The 22225-nt window shown below is 43.7% G+C and overlaps 1 protein-coding gene across 1 annotated transcript in view; it reads right to left on the reverse strand.

The window, feature by feature from the left end:
* Nucleotides 1-4233: 4233 nt before the first annotated feature.
* The window catches only part of UBE2V1 (ubiquitin conjugating enzyme E2 V1), a 29511-nt gene continuing 11519 nt past the window's right edge, over nt 4234-22225 (reverse strand). Inside the window, exons 2-4 of the mRNA XM_063459676.1 lie at nt 11401-11549; nt 9429-9554; nt 4234-5085 (exon numbers count right to left, since the gene is read on the reverse strand). Of these exons, the coding sequence (XP_063315746.1) occupies nt 4939-5085; nt 9429-9554; nt 11401-11549 (422 nt within the window). The 3' untranslated portion in view covers nt 4234-4938. The remainder of the gene's footprint in view (nt 5086-9428; nt 9555-11400; nt 11550-22225) is intronic.

Here is a 22225-nt window from a genome sequence, read left to right on the forward strand (position 1 = left end):
CGTATGCCCAGTAGGCCCCCTATGCTTCACTACGAGATGCTTTCAAATGGACCAGAGATCTTCCGGACATGAACTCAGAAACAGGGGAGCGGCTGCTCGGTGTAGACGGCCTGGCACTGGAATACATTTTTTTTTATATAACATACTAAAAAAAAAAAAAAAAACTAAATAATAAAAATAAATGTTTTTTGTTTTTATGTCAGAATGTTCCTGTCAAGAACACTGCAAGCACCATGACTGCTGTAGTTATGGTGCCAGACGTGCGTTGGTGGCTCCCCCACATTGCAGATCAGATAGAAAGCTACGACGCAATGTCTGAAATAGAGGTGGGTATTGAGACCCAGCAGACCCCAAGTACAAAATCAAACCGGTGTAAAAACTGTGTGACTACTTAAAAGAGGGGATGCCAGGGCACCATAACCACTACAGCAACAGAGAGAGAGCTTACCATCACTGGCACTGCAGCAGTTTATGTGCTACAATGTTCATTGAGCTGGGTACCTCCATTCCATAGTTCTCTATCGGGTGTCTGATTGCGGAGAGGAGACGACATGCTGGTTAGTTAGCAAGAGCTAGGAGTTTATCCACTAAAAATAGTGACTTCGAGAGAAACAGGCTGAAAAACAAAAAGCCGTTACAATATCAGAGCTGGAGAACGTTTCCAAACCCGCACTTTGGTTTGTAATGTCACAAAGTGTTATTAGTAAAAAGGCCACTAACTGCAAACTAGTCATCGGACGTTCACTCCAGGAGAACAACCCTTTCACTCAAACCTCAACCAGATTCTATAAAATAGCTTTTGTGAATAAGAGACATCACCGTTTGCTGTAACAGTTGATGATGGCATTCAACTATTTTGTTGTGAAATGCAAACTTCGTACAGCAACACAAAATAACGCTGTGCATCAATAAAACTTATACGAAGAGAGCGTTCACTCATTAAAGTGGGAATTTCTAAATTTACACCAAAACTGCAGAACTGGACAAATTCTGTGTCTGCTGGTTTTTGGACGAACATTGGAAACGTTACAATTCCCAAAAATTCACACGGTGGCCAATAACGCCTATATGTATAATATTATAAAAGTAACAGTCCACATAAAAAAATAAAATCAGTAGAAGATCAAATTCCGTGAATTGAACACTGCCTGTTTAAAAGACTCCCAGCGTTCTCTCCCTGCGCACGGTCATTAACGGAATCTTTGGTCAGTAGAAAAATTTTATTTCATTCTGAATTATCAGTCTATACACCCAAAAAAATGTTTCTTCAAGGCTTTAGATCATGACTTTCAGGTACCAGCTACAACTCCTAAAACATAAAAAAAAAAAAAAAAATGTTTCCTGCTCAACATCCCAAATCCCTATGAACCTTTAAATAATTGGTTTTAACTCAGTGGTTTCCCCTTATGTTGGTCGGGGAGCTTACACTTTAACGGAATTTGTCAATAAAAGCTTTACCTGTGCGTAACGTTTTGTCATATTTAATACGTGTGAATGTGTTCTGCATTACTTCGTACAAACATGACAAATGTTTAGAATGTAACAAGAAACACAGGAAGCGGATTGGTTTTCTTGGTTTTAAAAAAGGTAAACTGGTTTCATCGCTGGGTTTATTCACTAAACTCTGAATGGTAGGAAATTAAAATCTAAACTACATACTTTAGGCTAAAATAACCAGACCGTAACCGAGGCAGAGTGAGGAGATTCGAGTTTTACGGATCAGTTTTTTCTACCTATTGTCAGTTTAATGATTAAAACCCCAGTTATCTGCACTCATAAGAATATTTACTAATGTAAGAATTCAAAGTAAATTTCAAATTTAAGGCCAAATTGCCAGGCTTTGAAATTCTCACTTTAGTGAATAGGGTTCTTCTATTTGAATGAGACAAAGCAAGCAGATTACTTTACAGATGTTACCGCCTCTCCGACAGGAGGCGCTCGGCATGGGCCTCTCCGACAGGAGGCGCTCGGCATGGGCCTCTCCGACAGGAGGCGCTCGGCATGGGCCTCTCCGACAGGAGGCGCTCGGCATGGGCCTCTCCGACAGGAGGCGCTCGGCATGGGCCTCTCCGACAGGAGGAGCTCGGCATGGGCCTCTCCGACAGGAGGAGCTCGGCATGGGCCTCTCCGACAGGAGGAGCTCGGCATGGGCCTCTCCGACAGGAGGAGCTCGGCATGGGCCTCTCCGACAGGAGGAGCTCGGCATGGGCCTCTCCGACAGGAGGAGCTCGGCATGGGCCTCTCCGACAGGAGGCGCTCGGCATGGGCCTCTCCGACAGGAGGCGCTCGGCATGGGCCTCTCCGACAGGAGGCGCTCGGCATGGGCCTCTCCGACAGGAGGCGCTCGGCATGGGCCTCTCCGACAGGAGGCGCTCGGCATGGGCCTCTCCGACAGGAGGCGCTCGGCATGGGCCTCTCCGACAGGAGGCGCTCGGCATGGGCCTCTCCGACAGGAGGCGCTCGGCATGGGCCTCTCCGACAGGAGGCGCTCGGCATGGGCCTCTCCGACAGGAGGCGCTCGGCATGGGCCTCTCCGACAGGAGGCGCTCGGCATGGGCCTCTCCGACAGGAGGCGCTCGGCATGGGCCTCTCCGACAGGAGGCGCTCGGCATGGGCCTCTCCGACAGGAGGCGCTCGGCATGGGCCTCTCCGACAGGAGGAGCTCGGCATGGGCCTCTCCGACAGGAGGAGCTCGGCATGGGCCTCTCCGACAGGAGGAGCTCGGCATGGGCCTCTCCGACAGGAGGAGCTCGGCATGGGCCTCTCCGACAGGAGGAGCTCGGCATGGGCCTCTCCGACAGGAGGAGCTCGGCATGGGCCTCTCCGACAGGAGGAGCTCGGCATGGGCCTCTCCGACAGGAGGAGCTCGGCATGGGCCTCTCCGACAGGAGGAGCTCGGCATGGGCCTCTCCGACAGGAGGAGCTCGGCATGGGCCTCTCCGACAGGAGGAGCTCGGCATGGGCCTCTCCGACAGGAGGAGCTCGGCATGGGCCTCTCCGACAGGAGGAGCTCGGCATGGGCCTCTCCGACAGGAGGAGCTCGGCATGGGCCTCTCCGACAGGAGGAGCTCGGCATGGGCCTCTCCGACAGGAGGAGCTCGGCATGGGCCTCTCCGACAGGAGGCGCTCGGCATGGGCCTCTCCGACAGGAGGCGCTCGGCATGGGCCTCTCCGACAGGAGGCGCTCGGCATGGGCCTCTCCGACAGGAGGAGCTCGGCATGGGCCTCTCCGACAGGAGGCGCTCGGCATGGGCCTCTCCGACAGGAGGAGCTCGGCATGGGCCTCTCCGACAGGAGGAGCTCGGCATGGGCCTCTCCGACAGGAGGAGCTCGGCATGGGCCTCTCCGACAGGAGGAGCTCGGCATGGGCCTCTCCGACAGGAGGAGCTCGGCATGGGCCTCTCCGACAGGAGGAGCTCGGCATGGGCCTCTCCGACAGGAGGAGCTCGGCATGGGCCTCTCCGACAGGAGGAGCTCGGCATGGGCCTCTCCGACAGGAGGAGCTCGGCATGGGCCTCTCCGACAGGAGGAGCTCGGTAACCGCATACTAGCAGTGATAACCAAAGCTCACCTGGTCAGAGGGTGAACAGTTTTTTGTTTACTCTGCGTGAGTACAGCAGTTAGTGGTTAGTTTTGAACCTTTATGAACAGTTCCTCTGTCCAAGTCCACGCAAACTTACTCTAGATCACAATGTACATTATAAAACATCTTGCGTCATGTAAAAAATCACTACGTCATAACTTGCAAGCTGTTAAAAAGTAAAATTAGTAACAATTTTTTTTAAATAGACTCCTCAAAAAACAAACATTTCTTGTAGTCTTTTTAGAATGGGTACAGCAATAATCATAGGACAGCAGAAGTGTTGAAGGTTTGACAATCTTAAAGGATACACTAAGCACCATAACCACTACAGCTTTCCATCGTGTTTAAGGTGCCAGGAGTGTCGTGCGCCATCCCATAGTAAACTGTGAATCAGTTCAAGACAGCTGGCATTCGACAAATTTATCATCTACAAAGTTAGTCTGCTGGTCTTCCACTTTAGCATATCAGTGCAGACTAGAAGTATCACAGGCACCCGACACGGCCAGGTAAGTATCTAACCATTAATCAATGTTTTGACAGCGCTAGGTGACTCCTGACACCATAATCACAAAAGAGTGAGCTGTAGGGTTAGGCGTTCAGATCATCCCTTTCAATATAAAAAAATAAAAGAAGAAATACAACCCACAATCTGCCACATTCAGCATTTATTAAAGACGACACAGAGGGGAGGTAAAGGATGACCCAGGTTAGCACGCATTCCATTAGTAGTCCATGAAACCCGGTGTGCAGCCGGGAACACACGCACGAAAAAAAAAATTAAAAGGGGGAAAAAAAATAAAAATGGAGAGATGGGGGGGGACCCTTTTGTAGGACATTTTAGAGATAGCTTGGGACTATGAGTCTAAAGCAAATAGAATAAAATCAGGCAAACAAAAAAATTACCTAAAATGAAATTTGCAGCAATGTGATTGTGTGATACGTTTCACAGTCGAGGTATTTACCACACTCCTTTTGAACAGTAATAAATGTAAATAGATTTTCTTGAGAACAGAAGTTATAACTAGGCAGACAGTGGTTAGACGTGATGGGATTATGTAATAGCACAACTTAAAGAGAGCTTAAATAGGGAGCACGAGGAAAATATATATATACACACACACACACATATATATGTATGTATATGTATATATTCGTATCAATTTACAGTCACTCAAGATAAACTGCTTTTATCTTGGGAACTTCCTTTCCAGTACTCTGAAGTCTACAAGATGTATCTAGAAAATTTACTATTGTGAAAAATGAAGACAGCTTAAATTCAATGTAAATTGGGCATGAATTTTTTTGTGTGTTTTTTTTTCCTTTTTTGTTGTGTTTTTTTTGTTTGTTTTGTTTTTTTAATTGCTGTAACATTGTCCTTCAGGCGGCTGAGGAAGTTTCATATTTTCTTTAGACATCATTATACGCCGTAGTTCTTGCAGAATAACTTTGATGCAATAAGAATTCTGCCATTTTGCTAGAACTGATATGGCTCTGGGATCCACCTGCAATAAAAAGAGAGAGAAAGGGAAACATGAATTAATAAAAGTGCTGGGTTATATCTCCCAAAGCCTAGAACATTACACTTGGTATGCACACTAGATGACCGGTCACTTTAGTGGCAAGTCTTCCCTTGGACAATGGAGGCAGATCTCCCCCTGGGAAGAGAAGAGGTGATTTGCACAATGTATGTTGTTTATATTATATTGCAATTAAAAACAAACAAATTGGACCTCTGTATTATTACCTTGTCTTTAATATAGCCGGCTTCTTTAACAAATTATCGCAGAGAGAGGATTGGCTGCCAAGTGCACACTCTAAAGATACACAGTACTGGCATATAAAATTGCTTCCGTTAAATCTACAGTCAGTAACTTATGTTCAATGATTCAAGAAGAATCATTAGCCATAGCTTGTATCAGTTTACACATAGCCCGGCTCGTTGTTTAGTGAGCCAGGCTAGGTACAACAATCAGCAGAACTCTCCCTCGATCCGGAAGAGTTCAGCTCATGTTGAACTAAATTAATACAGGCGACCCAGATCCCTCGTTCCATACAGCCTGACAGCCTCAAAAGGCATTATAGCTGTGAGATGTATTTGTTAAAATTGCTGCAGTTCTAACCCAACACTTTCTATTAATCAGTTTTCACGTCTAGATTATTATTATTATACTAGGAAAAAATTCCTTCTTGGCAGTATATATACGGCTGTGTGGTATTTTGTGTGCATGTGGAGTTGTGTATGTTTGTGTTTTTTGCGTGCATGTTGGTAGTGTGTGTGTCTACAGCTAATTCAAGAGAACATTAAAACAAAAATTGTAAAAAAAACCAAAAAACTAAAACATTAGTATTTCTTCCTCTGACATCTAAGCTCGAAGGCTTGCTTTATTGTGGCATTTTAATATGCCACTCTTCCCAATTACAGGTACAGGGTGATCTCTGCAACATAACCTTTGCAAAGTTGTTGTTGTTCTTAGAATGGCAAGATAAATTCATTAAAAAAGACTTCACACGAGCCTCAGCTACTCATCCCAACGAGATGGGGCATAAAACGAAAAAATTGAAGCCTGAAAAAACCAACCCGGGCACGGATATAGGTGAGATGTGGCGGAGGGCCCGAGAAGCCTCAACTCCTAACATGGCGTCCCTCCATGGGGGATGTTCGGATTTTTATAGTGAATCATCAGATGAAGCGGAAGGGGAGCTTATTCAGGCCACCCTCAAGTCACCACCGACCCGACAACAGCCCCCTCCTCCAGCCGCAGCCCTTACACCGGTGAGCATGGAGGCCATCAGTGCCTTAATGGCGGACCACCATAAAAAAATATCGGCAGAGGTGGCCTCGATCCGGGACACCTTAACAGGCCTCAATGGACGACTCGGGGCTGTGGAACACTCCACGCAAACCCAAGCAACACAACTCAAAGACTTACAGCAGGAGGTTAGAGAGCTGAGGAACCTATCTAAGCAGCAGGACCTGCGGTTTGCTGAGATGGAGGACAAGCGTCGGCTGAAGCATCTCAAGATCAGAGGCATAACAGATGCAGTAACGGACTCTGAACTGCCCCATTTTGTGAGACGGCTCCTCACGGTAATGCTCACTCCAAAGCATGCCAAAGCGGTGACGCTGGACGACATGTTCCGCATCCCAAAATCAGCTAAGGCCCCAGAATCGGCCACCCGGGATGTCATCCTGCAGTTTCGAGCCCAGAGGGACAGAACCGCAGTCCTGACAGCGGCTAGGGCCCAGCCGACCTACCCTTTCGAGGGCACGAACTTAACGTTCTATGCAGACCTTTTGGGGGCTACGTTGGCCTGGAGGAGATCTCTGCAGCAGCTCACATCACTCCTACGGGAGCAACATGTTCAATATCGCTGGGGCCCGGCTCACACTCTGGTGATAACGAAGGGCGATAACACACACAAGCTACACTGTATGCAGGAAGCACCGGCGATCCTGAGGCTGCTCGGCTTCCCTCAGACTACACTGCCCCAGCCAGCGCCCAAGGGAAAACACCCGAACCCCCCAAGCTGGGAAAATGCAAGCGCAGTCGAATTTGTACCCAGAGGACAAGCCGGAACATCCACCATCCCTACTACAACCTGAAGGCCTCTGTGAGTTTTTTGGAACTTTACCCCACCGTAAGGGACATTAATTACAGAGACTATCACACAATACCTTAAACCACAGCCGACAAACCTAACTGTCCACGCCCCCCCACCATGTTCCTGATCACGGAGTCTCGGGTGGAGAGGGTGAGGCCTCACACTAACCAACTATACATACTAAGCTTGTCGATGAGCTCAACGTACGCCTCACCTCTGATGCTTGATGATCCAACTCACCCCAGATCACGATTGGAGACATCCCGCCGACTGTTATGGCACACTTGACCCGACTTTACCCCGCCAAGGTTTATGACTCTTTAATACCGGCAATCTTAACGATGCTCCAAGCACGTTAGACCCAACAGCCTGCATTCATTTGTAAAATTTTTGTTTATGTTTAGGCTAACCTGTCTATTTCATGTTAATTGCTTTGAAACCGGGTGCTGTACGGAGCGCCAAGGAGTGCAATGTCCTATACACTAGCTGCAGATAAGGTCAGGGCCATATATGTTATCCCTTTCTCCTCCACTACCGCACATTGCACGAGCAATTGATTGTTTACCTTAATTTTTCCTTTATTATCGCTAACTTACAGCGGGTTATCTACAGGTTATTCTTTGATTTTAGGCAAACCAAAACTGCCCCGTGAATAACGCATAGCCAGCCCAGCTTGCCTACAGCCTCAGAAACCGCACAATTTGGGCAAACCGAAGGGAGAGTAGACCCCAGCGAATACTCACATATTCTCTGACTAGCAGGACACAGCGTCTTACTCTACAACCTGGTACACAAAACGATGTTACTCTATTAGAGGATAAGTTTCTGATAGCTTCTGTTTAGGGGAACACACCGGGGAACAATACACGCGAGCACACTACGCGCATATACACACTACTACAGATCAGTATACCCGCAAAAAGATTACATTCCCACACGCTCCCCACTAGCCTTCAGACACGACGCTTTCGTGGAATCTGTAGGCACTGACCACAAGCGCAACATCACCAAGCGATTAATCGGGCTAATCGGTTATCGGGGTAGAGCAGGTACACTGTCAACACATGCACACTATAATGCGAAGAATTGTGTAACTTATCGTTGTTTAATTGTGTAACCCACCTGTAATATGTAATATCCTGTAAGCTGCATCTTTGGATAATCATAATAATTAACCTTGTTATAGCCTAGATGTAAATGCAACATTACATTATATCCTTAGCTAGCGATTAACAAACTTGTGAAAATCCTACTGTATTATACCATTGAAAAGTACTTATTATAATCCCTAAAAATGTGCATTATCATATTTGCCATATTTTATTGTATGTTGGAAAACGAGAACCTGAGCTGTTATGGCTCAGTTAACAACGTTGTTAATCACGTGCACGCAAAAATAAAGAATTAAAAAAAAAAAAAAAAAAAAAAAAGACTTCACACTCTCAGAAAAAATAAAAATAAAAAAAAAATCTTTATTTGGGTTCTAGTCTGACCTTAAAGCGTCACTAGTCACCCAAACTACTTCATCTTAATGAAGTGGATTGGGTGCCGTGGTCCTTCAGTTTTTAACCCTGCGTAGTTAAGTCCACCTTTATAACACATCTTCCCGACAGCCACTAGACACACGCCCACTTCACTGACAGATGTAACTCATTGATTCCATGCTTTCCTTTGGGGAAGTTGGATATACGTGTGAGGAATAGTGCACATGTGCATCAGGTCCCCAGGGCTGGTCTATGTGAAGCATTGGATTGGAATATCGTGGAAGTGACCATAGCTCCTTCTTGACATCAAGTGAGCAAGAGATGTAAACAGTAAAAATGGCAAGTAAAATGTGATTTATTTATTATTATTCATTATTACCACCACAAACAGGGAGGAGGGACCCGTGTTTCACAAGGGACATGTACAATACAGCTTTAGCAATACAGGTTTGAATCCCTAACATTTTATTGTTCCTTTAAGGTTTTTATTACTGGTATGTACTTTTATTGCAATTAGACTGTGAGCTGACACACAGCAAATCAGCAATTCCTTATCTGTTACCTGGCGGAGGAGAAGGGAGGATACGTGGATGGGCAACCGGGAACTTAACAGTAGATCATCTTACTGAAGTTGTTTAGGTGGCTGCCGAGTCCTTTGAAGGAGCCCTATAACACAGTAGTGTGCCACAGAACGCTCTATTCCCCAGTATCAAGACCTGCCGCTAAATCCACACACAAAGAAAATGAGAAATACTCACCACACCATTTGAATTATTCACTCCACTCATATTTATTTTTGTTACAAATCTAACAAACGGAGCTGATTCCGGATATTTAGGCCCACACTCTATTTTAAGGCTGTATATTCGGTTTTCATAAATTGTCTGCAAGAAAAACAGAAACAAATGCATGGTTTACGATGGTGTTTGATAAAGCCGACGGAAGAACGTAGAGGCAGGCTTCTGTAACCATTGCTGTATTACAGCCTGCACAAACTAGCCAAGTGGGAGATCATCCAGCTAAAGGATATTCGTCACCGCACTCAGGGTAATAGCTGCGCTCTCTGATTAGGAAATCCCAAAGATGGCGGCTGGAAATGGAAGCCCTAAAGTATTTACAAAGTTTGGGGCAGCCATCGATCTTGGAGGAAGAATGTTTATCCTCAAACTATACATCTGCTGGAACTGTAGCCCACACATTGTTTGATGTGTATACCTAGCCAAAACAAACCCAAGATCACACTAAGACAGGCTTCTCCAAACTCGGGACCTCCAAATGTTGCTGAACTACAACTCCCATGATTCTCTGAGTGAAATAGACAGCCAGAGAATCATGGGAGTTGTAGCCCAGCAACATCTGGAGGGCCAGAGATTGAAAGCCTGTTCTAAACAACATTTTCTGAAACAGAGATTAATAAGTGCCTTTCTTGTAGGTTTTCCTGGGCAGTTTGTACACGGCTGCATTCTTCCAGCCATTCCTGGAATGACCAATGAAAACAACAGAAGATTTATGTTTGGGCCCCTGACTCATAAATCAAAAGGAATTAACTGGGGTTCACTGCATCAACAAGCACAACTGGTTACAAGCTTTCTATGCGGTAGGAGAAATGCTTTAAAAATAATAAACATATAAATAGGGACCCATTCAGATAACCAAGGTGAAAAAATGTGTCTGATAGAGAACATGCAGGTAGCCAGATGCACAAAGACCTACAACCTAGCGTCACCAGTCTCCTACGTCTGACTGGAATTGTGACATTACCTCTCTCTGTGAGGGGCGCCAGTTTAGGCTACAGGAATATCCACATAATTCACTAAACGCTTACCGAATACCAAGGAATAAACTTGCCATTAAATTCCCGCTGCTAAATAGTTTAAAGGGACACTATAGTCACCAGAGCATCTACAGCGTATTGTAATTGTTCTGGTGAGTAGAATCATTACCTTTAGGCTTTTTGCTGTAAACGCGGTTTGTTTCAGAGACAATGTCGTGTTTACATTACAGCCTAGGGATACCCCCACTGGCCACTCCTCAGATGGCTACTAGAGGTGCATCCTGGGGCAGTGATGCACAGTGTGACTGACAATCAGTGTCTCCACCCTCTGCACGGAGACACTGAACTTTTCTCATAGAGATGCATTGATTCAATCTATCTGTGAGGAGATGCTTATTTGGCTGTGTTTGGCTTGTGCTGGCTCTGCCCCTGATCTTCCTCCTTGACAGTCCAAGCCAATCCAATGCTTTCCTATGGGAAAGCACTGTGATTGGCTCAGGTCATAACTTCTGATGATGTCAGCCAAGCAGGCAGATCGGGGCAGAGTCAGCAGCAGAACTCTGCAATAAAGGAAAGATTCTACAATATTTACTAAATTTAGTGATGCAAGGGGAGGTCTGGGGGCCAGATGGTGGTTTTAATGCTATAGGATCATGAATACATGTTTATTAACCCTATAGTGTTCCTTTAATGGCAAGTTTAACAAGCTCTAATATGGCAATCTGTGTTATGTACAAAAGTTGCATGCACAGTTTCATTGATTAAAAGAAATTAAAGGGGCACTTAAATCAATATGACGTTTTGCTAGGAGTAGTGGGCACCATCCCGTTATCGGGCGTCTTGTTTTTTGCACAGCTTGTGTAAGTGAATCCTAGCCAGCAGAGGGATTTACTTTCCCAAGCATGGTTTGAGTTATTTAAGAAATGAACGACACACACAGTCCTTTCCATACTCACCCTAGGAGGTCCAATTATCATACCGGTCCATCTTGTGAGTGTCATGTCCTCATCGTCTTCCAGACCCCAGCTAACCGTCCCATCGCCCACACCCTTCTGACCTTCCTCCAGCTCCTCCAAAAGACGAAAATTACGAGGAACTTTACAACCTTAAAACGTTACACGGAGAGAGAGAGAGATTAGGAGGATGCACATCAAGTCAATGAGTGACAGATCCGGTACATACACAGTCATAATACAGGAATGATACTATTCTCTAATGAAGAGGTGCCTTGGTCCAACGCTCAGTACCCTGCGTCATAGCTTTCTTATTAATTTTCATTATAATATTAGCCTAGAAGATTCTTAAAATCACAAATTAATAATAGACACCGGAATGTTTTTGACGGAGCAGCACCTGTAGGGTTATTAAGCGTGCATCACCTTGCCGAGGGTCTGTTTTATATTTCCCTCCAATCTCCATATCACGCTCTCTGGAAAATAAGGGGTTTCCCTTAAACATTCCACAAAACAGAACTACTCATGTTTGACACGAGATAGATGAATGTATTCTTCAAAAAACACTAAAATCAGGACATTTCCACAAATGTAAAACGAAAACCATGCAGATTTTTAATGTTTAACCCCTTAAGGACACATGACGTGTCTGACACGTCATGATTCCCTTTTATTCCAGAAGTTTGGTCCTTAAGGGGTTAAAGGTCTAACAATTCTGTCTGATTAACCCCTTAAGGACACATGACATGTGTGACATGTCATGATTCCCTTTTATTCCAGAAGTTTGGTCCTTAAGGGGTTAAAGAAACCTGCTTTGATTTAAACAAAATCCAACACATGGTGGCTTTATAAATAATCTAGGACCAGCCTACAAGCTCTGTCCCTGTAGGTATATGGGGAATCGATGAGGCCCGCTCGGGAATCATCGTTACACTACAGGTAAACGGACCAAGCAAAGCAAACCCGCTGTCACAATGTGATCATTTAAGTAAAACATTCCAAAACAGAAAACTGGGGAGGGTTGTTTTAAACAGGCGAGTCTCTGAGTAGAGAGGGTTTTATTCCCCAAGAGCCACATACCTTCCATGCTGAGACCCCGTGATAAATAAGGCCTCTATTTGGAGTTGTGGTATTGAATGTAAAAGGTGTGTGATTACGCTCTATGGGGAAGATTAACCCTACTACAACCTTTCAGAAATACACTAAAGTGTACCGCTAAGCCACTCGAACACTTACAGATACTAAGCAACACTCAGTGGATCTTTAAAAGCATGCTTGTTTTATACTAAGGCTTTGTACATTATACGTCACTTCCTGGTGTACTCGAAACAAGAGAGTCAGGTAACACCATAATGTCAGATTGGTGTATCCTAGCCAGAACTAGGATGCGCTACTGAACATGTTGGCGCTTATTAAATATCAGTTTACCACTCGTTTTCAGTTGTTCAGACGTTTCAAACTACTTTGTGGTTAAGTTTGTCTATTATTAGATTTTGTGACGGACAGACATGGTTGGAACTGCAGCCAATCCCAAGGTGCAAACATTAATAGATTGCTCTGTGCAGTGAGCTCCACCTGTGTGCATGCACGCTCTACCAGGAACGGAGAGCCAGCAAGCCTGCTGTGTTTCCTATTGACTTTGATCAGGACTTTGCCGCATACAATGCAATGTTCTGCCCCCTTAGAAACATGCTTAACACTAAACAGCACCAAGTAAAGTTTTAAACAACCTCTTTAAATCACTATAGATGTTTAGGGAAGCTGATAGAAGGCTTGAGGGACACCGTGTTACAAGGACTACGCTGATTTCCAGCATCTGAAATAAGGTCTTGCAGTAGACAAGCACCTGGTGATTTCGCTGGCATCACGTGCACTGTGATAGTATATCTGCACATCATTCACTTAACACATACCGAGTACCCAAAACATCACACACCAACATTCAAACAATGTGTAAACGCCACCCATCAACGCGTTTATAAAGCACCAGACAAAAAGGAAATACATGACAGTATCAGTAATCTATAGATCAATAAATCCAGTCACCAAGCGTGACTTTGGCAGAACCTGCTTTACACAAGGAAGCTAAACACCGGCATCTGGTGTCAAAGCTAACTGTTCACTTATTAATTATTAGAATCGTTAAGAAAACCACACTAATTGTAATTCCATGGAAATTGGAATACATTCAAACCATGTTGAAACATAGTTTTTGTGTGTGCCAATTCCAGCATCTTATGGCGTATGTTAGAGAAAAGACCATACAGTATCCTCAGCTATAGCACCGCCCCCTGCGACCGTCCATGCAGTACAGCCCACACACCCTGTAAGCGGTTTAAAAGCGAGGCGAGTGAGTGGGGGTGGGCTGAGGCAAGCAAGAGTTATCTCTTCCAAAAACGTGGCAGTGCCACATAGAAACATACTTTACTTTCTATCCTCTCACAGTAAAGAGCCTCGGGTAAAATGTGAATATTCGCAGCGATATTGTAGTTGCACTAAGCATTAATATTATACAGATATTTCAAGCACCAAAACCACCAGAGCCTAATGTGGGGAGACTGTTCCTACATCGCTAAAGGCCACCTCAAGTGGCTGTCACTCAGTCACTTAAACAGCCAGTAGAGGAGCTTCCTGGAGGGTTCTGCAATCGCTCCTTATAGAAAAGCACTGAACCAAGTCATCTCTACGAGGAGACGCTAACGGACGCCCACGAGGAAACGTTAGATTAGCAGAGATCATCTGTAATGACGGTCTCAGCCGGGGAGAAGCGGTGGCCATTGAAAGACTGAAAGGATAGAAGGCGAATTAGATTAATAACTAACATTTTAAACAGCTTGTTACATACAGTAACTGCTTTCTCCTCAATACATCCTGTTTTTGATATTTACATGTTTGAGTTCTGCTTAAATTTGTTACGAGGGCCGCAGAACTACTAAACATAAATAAGAAAAACGAAGCACGGCAAAGCGGGGAGATCAGAGTTCAACAGAGATTATTCTCGTGCAATAAACGAAACTATGGATTTAAAAAGGACACTACATAGTGCACGGTGTACGTTAGGTTTGTTAGCACGGGTGTTTGTTAAATTAGTTTTGCTCAATAAGTCCTTAAAAAAATAAATAAATTAAGCCTTCTGCTCTGCATTATTACGATATAGTGCTTCTTGGTTTATAACTACGTACATGGATTTGTATTTGAACCTTCACACAGCTATTGATTGCTCTGTAGATCTAAACGTGGAGTTTTTACTTCTTGTGTTACCTGCTACACCAGGAGAAGCAGTTATACACATGTGCAGTCTGCGTCTCATGCGATCACTATAGCTGTGTGACAGGTACAACTTAACTCCATGTCCCATACAGCCCTGCGGCGTAGGAAAACGCTCACACACCAGAATAGAGGTTCCTGATTGGATGAGCCTCTTCCTGGTCTGGTTTGTCCTTGCTGTGTATTAGATAAAGCATCAGGACATCTGAAAGCATTTTCCTAATTTTTAAAGCAGCAGCATTAAAAATGAATAAATAAATTCTGGGAAATTCCAACACAATCAATGTGAATATTTCACTAAGATTGGATCCAATGGACCAACCCAGTATTTGAGAAATAGTACCCGGTACTTCCCATATGGCTGAATTATGTCCACATACCAGAATTTCTGACTGTCCGTGACACTCACACTGCTTTCCATGCCAATATGTTAAACACAGACAGAAACTGATCCAGTATCATTTCTTAAAATTGTTTTCCACAATATTTGTGTTGAAAAATTATTTGAATTTTTCAGGGGAAAAAAAACCCAAACCACTTTGCAGAAAAGGATTTAAAGGAACACTATAGCGTTAGCAATACAAACCTCTATTCCTAACGCTATAATATTTTCAGTTTTATAACTCTAAACAATAAATGGAAGAACTTGGTTTTATTTACCATTTTTTCCAGTGCAGAGATCCAGTCCCTGCAGCCACATCATGTTGACGCTTCTAAATAGCCAAGAGGGCACTGGGAACCAACAGTGCATGCACAGTGCTCCCATTGAAGGCCGACAGCTACTAGTGGAATATTGAACCAGATATCTACTAAACTGCAATATTTTACGTGACCGTGTTAAAATGGCACCCAGACCACGTCATTGAGATGATCTGGTCTGGTTGCCCTTTGTGGAAATTTAAGCTTCAAATAAAACATCATCCAGGAAGAAATTCTGTATTTATACCAGTATCAGATATTGGGTAAGGTCTGGGAAGGAAAGGTAGACTAGACGTGTTCAGCTTTAAGCTCATATAGAAACGAAAACACACACAAACGTTGGCAACAGAGCAGAACACACTAAACAGAGAATTGTAATGTCACATATAAAGGGATCCTATAGTGCCAGTAAAACAAACCTGTTTTCCTGGCACTATAGGGTTAATAGGTCCCTCTCCCGCTGGGAGGTAAGTGCTGGTGTATTCCGCGATCTCTTCCAATCAAATGCTTCTTTTATAGAATCAGTGGATTGGATCAACACATGCACAGCCATCCAATCACATGCTATGAGCAGCATTTAATTTCAGGACCAAGTTTGACTCGTTTCTGGAGGAGAAAGCGCCTCTAGTGGCTCTCAGGAAGATGGCCACTAGAGGTGTATTTTTAACACTGCAATGTAAACAACTAAAATCTGTTAAAATGACACGACCACTGCACTCAGACTTCATTGTGATGAAGTGTTCCACGGTTATCGTTAGTTGCCCTTTAAGCCATCTTTGTAGCTGGAGAGCTGTATGTACGGTGCTGCCAGGATGCCCTCAATGGACAGTGGTATGAGCGCTGACTGTCTAAAACCAGGCGCTTTTGGCTACTCACCCACTTCACTGACCATGTGTTACTGCAAGGTTGCAGCACTCCGATTAGTGCCTTACCTTAATCCAGCTCCGGGCTCCCTCGGCGCAGGTGACCTCTCCTCAACCGCCGACGTCAGCTTCCGAGTGGAGCCGAATGCACATTCAAACCCGCCCATAGAAAAGCATTATGTAGCGGAATGCAGTAAGCCTGTCCTGCAAAATGCCTGTGTGACTGTGTTTGTATATGTTTTCCCTATGTTGAAATTGCTATTCGTGTGTGTATTATGTGAATTGTATGGTATTCGGTAGTTTCCATCCGTACTATATACTTATGGAAACTACCGAACGGAGGGACCACCCCAGAGAGAAGTGTGCCGGCTATTAAAGTTCACATTCCTTCCAACCGCAAGTTAACCGGCTCATTAACATTGCATCTGGGTGGCCGCCATTCGGCATGCGTACACGTGGCGGCGGCCATCTTACGCATGAAAATCCCAGCGGTGTTTGGTCGTCGAGTGCCTGGAACTCAAATCGGACACTCAAACAACCAAACACCGCTGAGACCTCCAGAGCTCCGTAACTGCCGAACGGAGAAACATAACGAATCCCCATTCGGTAGTAATAAAGTACCGAATGAGGGAATCACTATCTAGGTGAATGTAAATGTGGATGGCAATTATAAATGCCTGTTTTAACTGCCGAACGGAGACCGACCGCAGGGCCCATTCTCATGGAACCCTTTTCGGATACCAACTCGTGTGCGGTCGGTCAAACTTCACCTGCCTGTAACTACCGAACCCCTGGTCCGATCTGGGTGAATTTTGGATATTATATTCACCCAGATCAGGGCTACCTAGCGGTACCCTGATATTAAGGATATGTGATGGTTTAGGGGTACATCCAAGTTTGGGGTAAAGTACTGTACAACTTAAGGGGATTATGACTCACTCTGAGGGGAGGAGATGTGTGGGAGGTAACAAGAATGGTATTGGTTACTGTCATAATTACTGTAGTTCCCTCCCTTGCATGGGAGCAGGCTTTATAAGAAACCTTGGAATAAACGATTGTCAGTTCTACTCCTGAAACTGTGTGTCGTCCAGTTATTGGGAGTGCTGTGGGGATTTCGCTGAACCTTTTTACCTGCTGGAAACTCTGCTGTGGATTTACTAATGACTTGTTCCTGAGCCTCCCTTGGATCTAAAGTGGAGAATAGCTGCGAGAAATCAGCTCTCCGCTACACATTACTCAATGCTTTCCTATGGAGATCTTATTTGATGCTGGAATCCATGAGGACGTCCAGCGTCATTTCAGTGCGATTTACTCATTGAGAATCGCAGAAGCGGCCTGGATTAACCCTGCAATGTAAACATTCTCTGAAACTGCTATGTTTTCAGCTGCAGGGTTAAACCTAGGGGGACCTGGCAACCAGATCACCTTACTGAGCTGACGTGGTCTGGGTGCCTATAGTGGTCCTTGAAGACAAAATAGTGGATTCTACCACTCAGCTATAGCCACTGGTGGACTATTTTAGAATTCACTGTAATAGAAACTGTATTGAATGGTCCCCTAATAGAGAACATCCTACGATATGATCTCAGCTGAGACCTGACTCTATAAACTTTGCAGCAGAGTTTGCTAATTGGCATCAAAGGAGGAAGAAGAAACCAGGCCATGGGGAGAAGAAGGAAGTGGCCCTGCGTATCTGTTGTGACAGTCATTTCAAGCTCTGGGGAGTGCAGAGGACGGAAGTGAGAACTGGGTCAAGTAGAGTGAGACAAGGAGAACTAGCGAGTCGTAAAAAAAGCCTTCAACTGAATTAAAGGTGAGAGGGAAATGCACCGAGAGAGTGAAGCAGAGTCCCTCCAGAAACGATGTGATTAGAGTACGTTTGTAGGAGGCAGGAGACATGTTATAAGAGACTGAATCAGTAAGAAATGACCCATTGACTTGGGTAAGTAGTGTTTGTGTGATCAATGAATGAGACGAGTCCATCTCACTACGCTGCGATGTGGGGGATATCCAGCTCTCTCACAGAAACCTAGGAAGCTCCAGGAATGGCTGGAAGATCCCAGCAATGTCCTGGTTAAAGATCTATACAGCAACTGCTGCAAAACGTGGCACAGTGGTATTTTAACACATCATATCTACAGAAGCCAGGAAGCAAAGTGGATAATAAATGGGCAGCAGCTCACAGAGACTGACTGAGACTGAATGAGTGCTAATCCAATGAGTGTAGAAAACACAGCTGAGATGTATATGGATGGGCACCAGGTAAATGCGGAAATAGATCATGTGACCAGGTTTCTATATGGAGGAAGAAGAGATCACAGGACTGAAAGTTATCATTGTGTGATAAGCAATATTAGGAGAACTAGAAATTAAAACGATAGAGAGAACAGTATTTATGGGGAGAATAACTTACTACTGTTACAAATGTTTATATATATCCTGATGAAAGTTTGGATTACAAACTGAAATGTCAATCTTTTAGTATTCGGCAATAAAAGTTTAGTTTACTTTATCCCTTGGAAGTCCTTGGAGTGCTATCTACACTACATTGAATCTGTGAATGCTAACAAGCACCGGGCATAAACACCAGTAAGTTGGAGTGCTAGACTATTCTTTGTGTGTGTGTGTGTGTGTATATATGTGTGTGTGTGTATTTATACACACACACACACTTTACAGAGTTCATGGCGTTTGTAAAAATAACTGAACGATGATGGTGCAGGTAAACTCAGAGGCAGGTCATTTGATTGGAATGGGTTAGACAGGTTCAGTACACACTGATTCTTTGTGTAACAAGGTGAGTAAAGCATTGCTCACCTGTCTGCAAATCAAAAGGCAACAGCGAGGAGAAATTTTATCCCACGTAGTCACACAGGTTCCACCTAGTGCCCGAGGACAGATTCAGCCTGGGTCAGCAGCGCTTCTCTCCTCCAGCTATCATGCAAACAACATATTTATAATAAATCAGCCGGCATTGCACAAGCCTGGGAAAGGTCTAGGAGCCAGCGTGTTAGTTTGGTGTTCTATGAGGAGATACGGTAATAAAGCAACAAAACAACGGATGGTGTGGTTAGTAGGATCCACTGAGCGGTGAGATCAGCTGTATAAAACAGCAACAGGATAGTAAAGGCCAGGATCTCATTGCCGTTACCTTATATCTATATTGGAAGTACATAGAATAACAGAATTGTCTGCAGAGGTGGCACTAATCGGAGTGCTGCAACCTTGCAGTAACACATGGTCAGTGAAGTGGGTGAGTAGCCAAAAGCGCCTGATTTTAGACAGTCAGCGCTCATACCACTGTCCATTGAGGGCATCCTGGCAGCACCGTACATACAGCTCACCAGCTACAAAGATGGCTTAAAGGGCAACTAAAGGTAACCGTGGACCACTTCATCACAAAGAAGTCTGCGTGCAGTGGTCATGTCATTTTAACAGATTTTAGTTGTTTACATTTGTGGCGGAACCAGCCTCACCACTGGGCATTGGAGAGGACTGATTGCCAGCCTCCTGCCATGTGACTATGGCCCCTAGGATGTATTGCCTGCTCTCCTGTACTGCTGAGGTTTGCTACCAACTAGGTGGATTTGGCTATGGAGCTTGTCTAGTGCCCTCTGTTGGTAGCAACAGCAATATGCACAACCTGAATAGCAAGACTGGTTCATTTGCATATTTGGGTAGATTTGCATATTTCGAATTCTGCCAGCACGTGAGATATTTTCTGTTAATTATTGTCTCCCCCACCTCTTTAAAAATATGCCATTGTGTTATAATAAGTCACTGTATGTTGCCTGCTATGAGTTGACAGTTTGTAATTTTATTGAGTTTTCACAGCAATGTTAATGTAATAACCATATGGGCTAGTCCCAAGTAAAATAAAGTTTTAGACAGTTCTTCTATACCCTTCAAAATGTAGCCTTGTCTCATTATTGGAGGGAACTGGTATAATCACACTGGGGATTGCTTTGCTCTGCATACTCCCTGGACCTTTAATCACTTAGCTCTTTAAAGAGCTTGTTCCTGATATGCTCTCCTGGAGGAGAGGTCTTCCCCACATGATCCTGGAGGACAATAGCTGATCCAGGGTGGACAGAAGACAGCGAGACTCCTATTAAGCTGTGGTGGTTCTGGTGTCCGGTGCGGTGAATGTGCTCCAAGGCGCAGGCTAGGAAGCATCCATCAACGGAAGGTACTCAGTCAGAGTATGGGGAGTTCCGTTACAACATTGCAGTGTTAAAAATACACCTCTAGTGGCCATCTTCCTGAGAGTCACTAGAGGTCACTTGGTCCTGAAATTAAATGCTGCTCATAGAATGTGATTGGATGGCTGTGCATGTGTTTATCCAATCCACTGATTCTATAAAAGAAGCATTTGATTGGAAGAGATCGCAGAATACACCAGCAGGCACGCCAACATCTATTTATATGAAGGAGTTGCAGAGGATACAGGGTAAATAATCTGCAATAAACTTTCATTCTAAGTAGCGATAATAGGGAACATATATTCTAAAAACAAAAATGTTTATTTTCTGGAATCCATGATCCCTTTAACCCCTTCAGGACGGAGTCAATAGTACACGTTCTGATCAAAACAAAACGTAAACAAAAACTGGAATTTGCGCTATATGTCTGTTCACCCGTAGTTCCCCTCTTTCATATTAAATGCACCCACACTTATTATATATCATTTTGTTCAGGAGAAACAGGGCTTTCATTTCATATAAAATATTTGTATTTGAAACAATTTATTATGAATAAAATAAAAAAAAAACTGAGAAATTTGAATTTTTTTTTTAAATTTGTAGTTCCGCCTCACATTTTAGCTGTAAATGTCATAATACTGTTAGGTTTTACGGCAACAAAATGCACATATTTGTAATCAGCGATGTCTCACGAGTACAACAGTACCCCCCATTAACAGGTTTTATGGTGTTTTGGAAAGTTACAGGGTCAAATATAGAACGTTCCATTTTCAAATTGAAATTTGCCAGATTAGTAATGTTACCTTTGAGACGGTGTGGTAGCCCAGGAATGAGAATTACCCCCATAATGGCATACCATTTGAAAAAGTAGACAAGCCAAGGTATTGAACGTGGGGTATGTTTAGTTTTTTTTAGTAGCCACTTAGTCACAAACACTGGCCAAAGTTAGCGTTCATATTTGTTTTTGTGTGAAAAAAGCAAAAAACTAATATTTGGCCAGTGTTTGTGACTAAGTGGCTACTAAAAATGACTGGACATACCCCATTTGCAATACCTTGGGTTGTCTACTTTTGCAAATGGTATGCCATCATGGGGGTAATTCTTATTCCTGGGCTACCATACGGTCTCAAAGGCAACATAACTAATCTGGCAAATTTCAATGTCAAAAAAATGAAATGCAAGCCTTATATGTGACTCTCTAACTTTCCAAAACACCATAAAACCTGTACATGTGGGGTACTGTTATTCTCGGGAGATTTCACTAAACACAAATATTAGTGTTTTAAAACAGTAAAACATATTACAACAATAATATAGTCCATAAAAGTGCCGTTTGTTTGTAAAAAATGCAAAAAACGTCACTTTTACTTAAAATATCATCGTTGTAATACAATTTACCAGTTTTAAACACTAATATTTGAGTTCAGCGAAGTCTCCCGAGTAAAACAGTACCCCCTATGTACAGGTTTTATGGTGTCTTGGAGAGTTACAGGGTCTAATATAGTGCATGCGAATTAAATTCTCTGCACTTTCTCCCTGTGTTGTCAGGCATGTCAATCAAATTTTAATTAATCAAATGACATAATTATGTTAAAAAATTACTTAAATATACACGTAGAATTTTAATATATATGCATTTATAGGTATATAAATTCTACGTGTATACTAATATAATCTTTTATGTAATTATATGTATTTATCTATATATATATATTTGCGGTTATTTGTATTTTATATATAGATAGATATATATAGAATGTCATTCTAAGTGTATTCTGTTTCCAATATATATATATT

Source organism: Pelobates fuscus, chromosome 6 (assembly GCF_036172605.1).
Source record: "Pelobates fuscus isolate aPelFus1 chromosome 6, aPelFus1.pri, whole genome shotgun sequence".
NCBI lineage: Eukaryota > Metazoa > Chordata > Amphibia > Anura > Pelobatidae > Pelobates > Pelobates fuscus.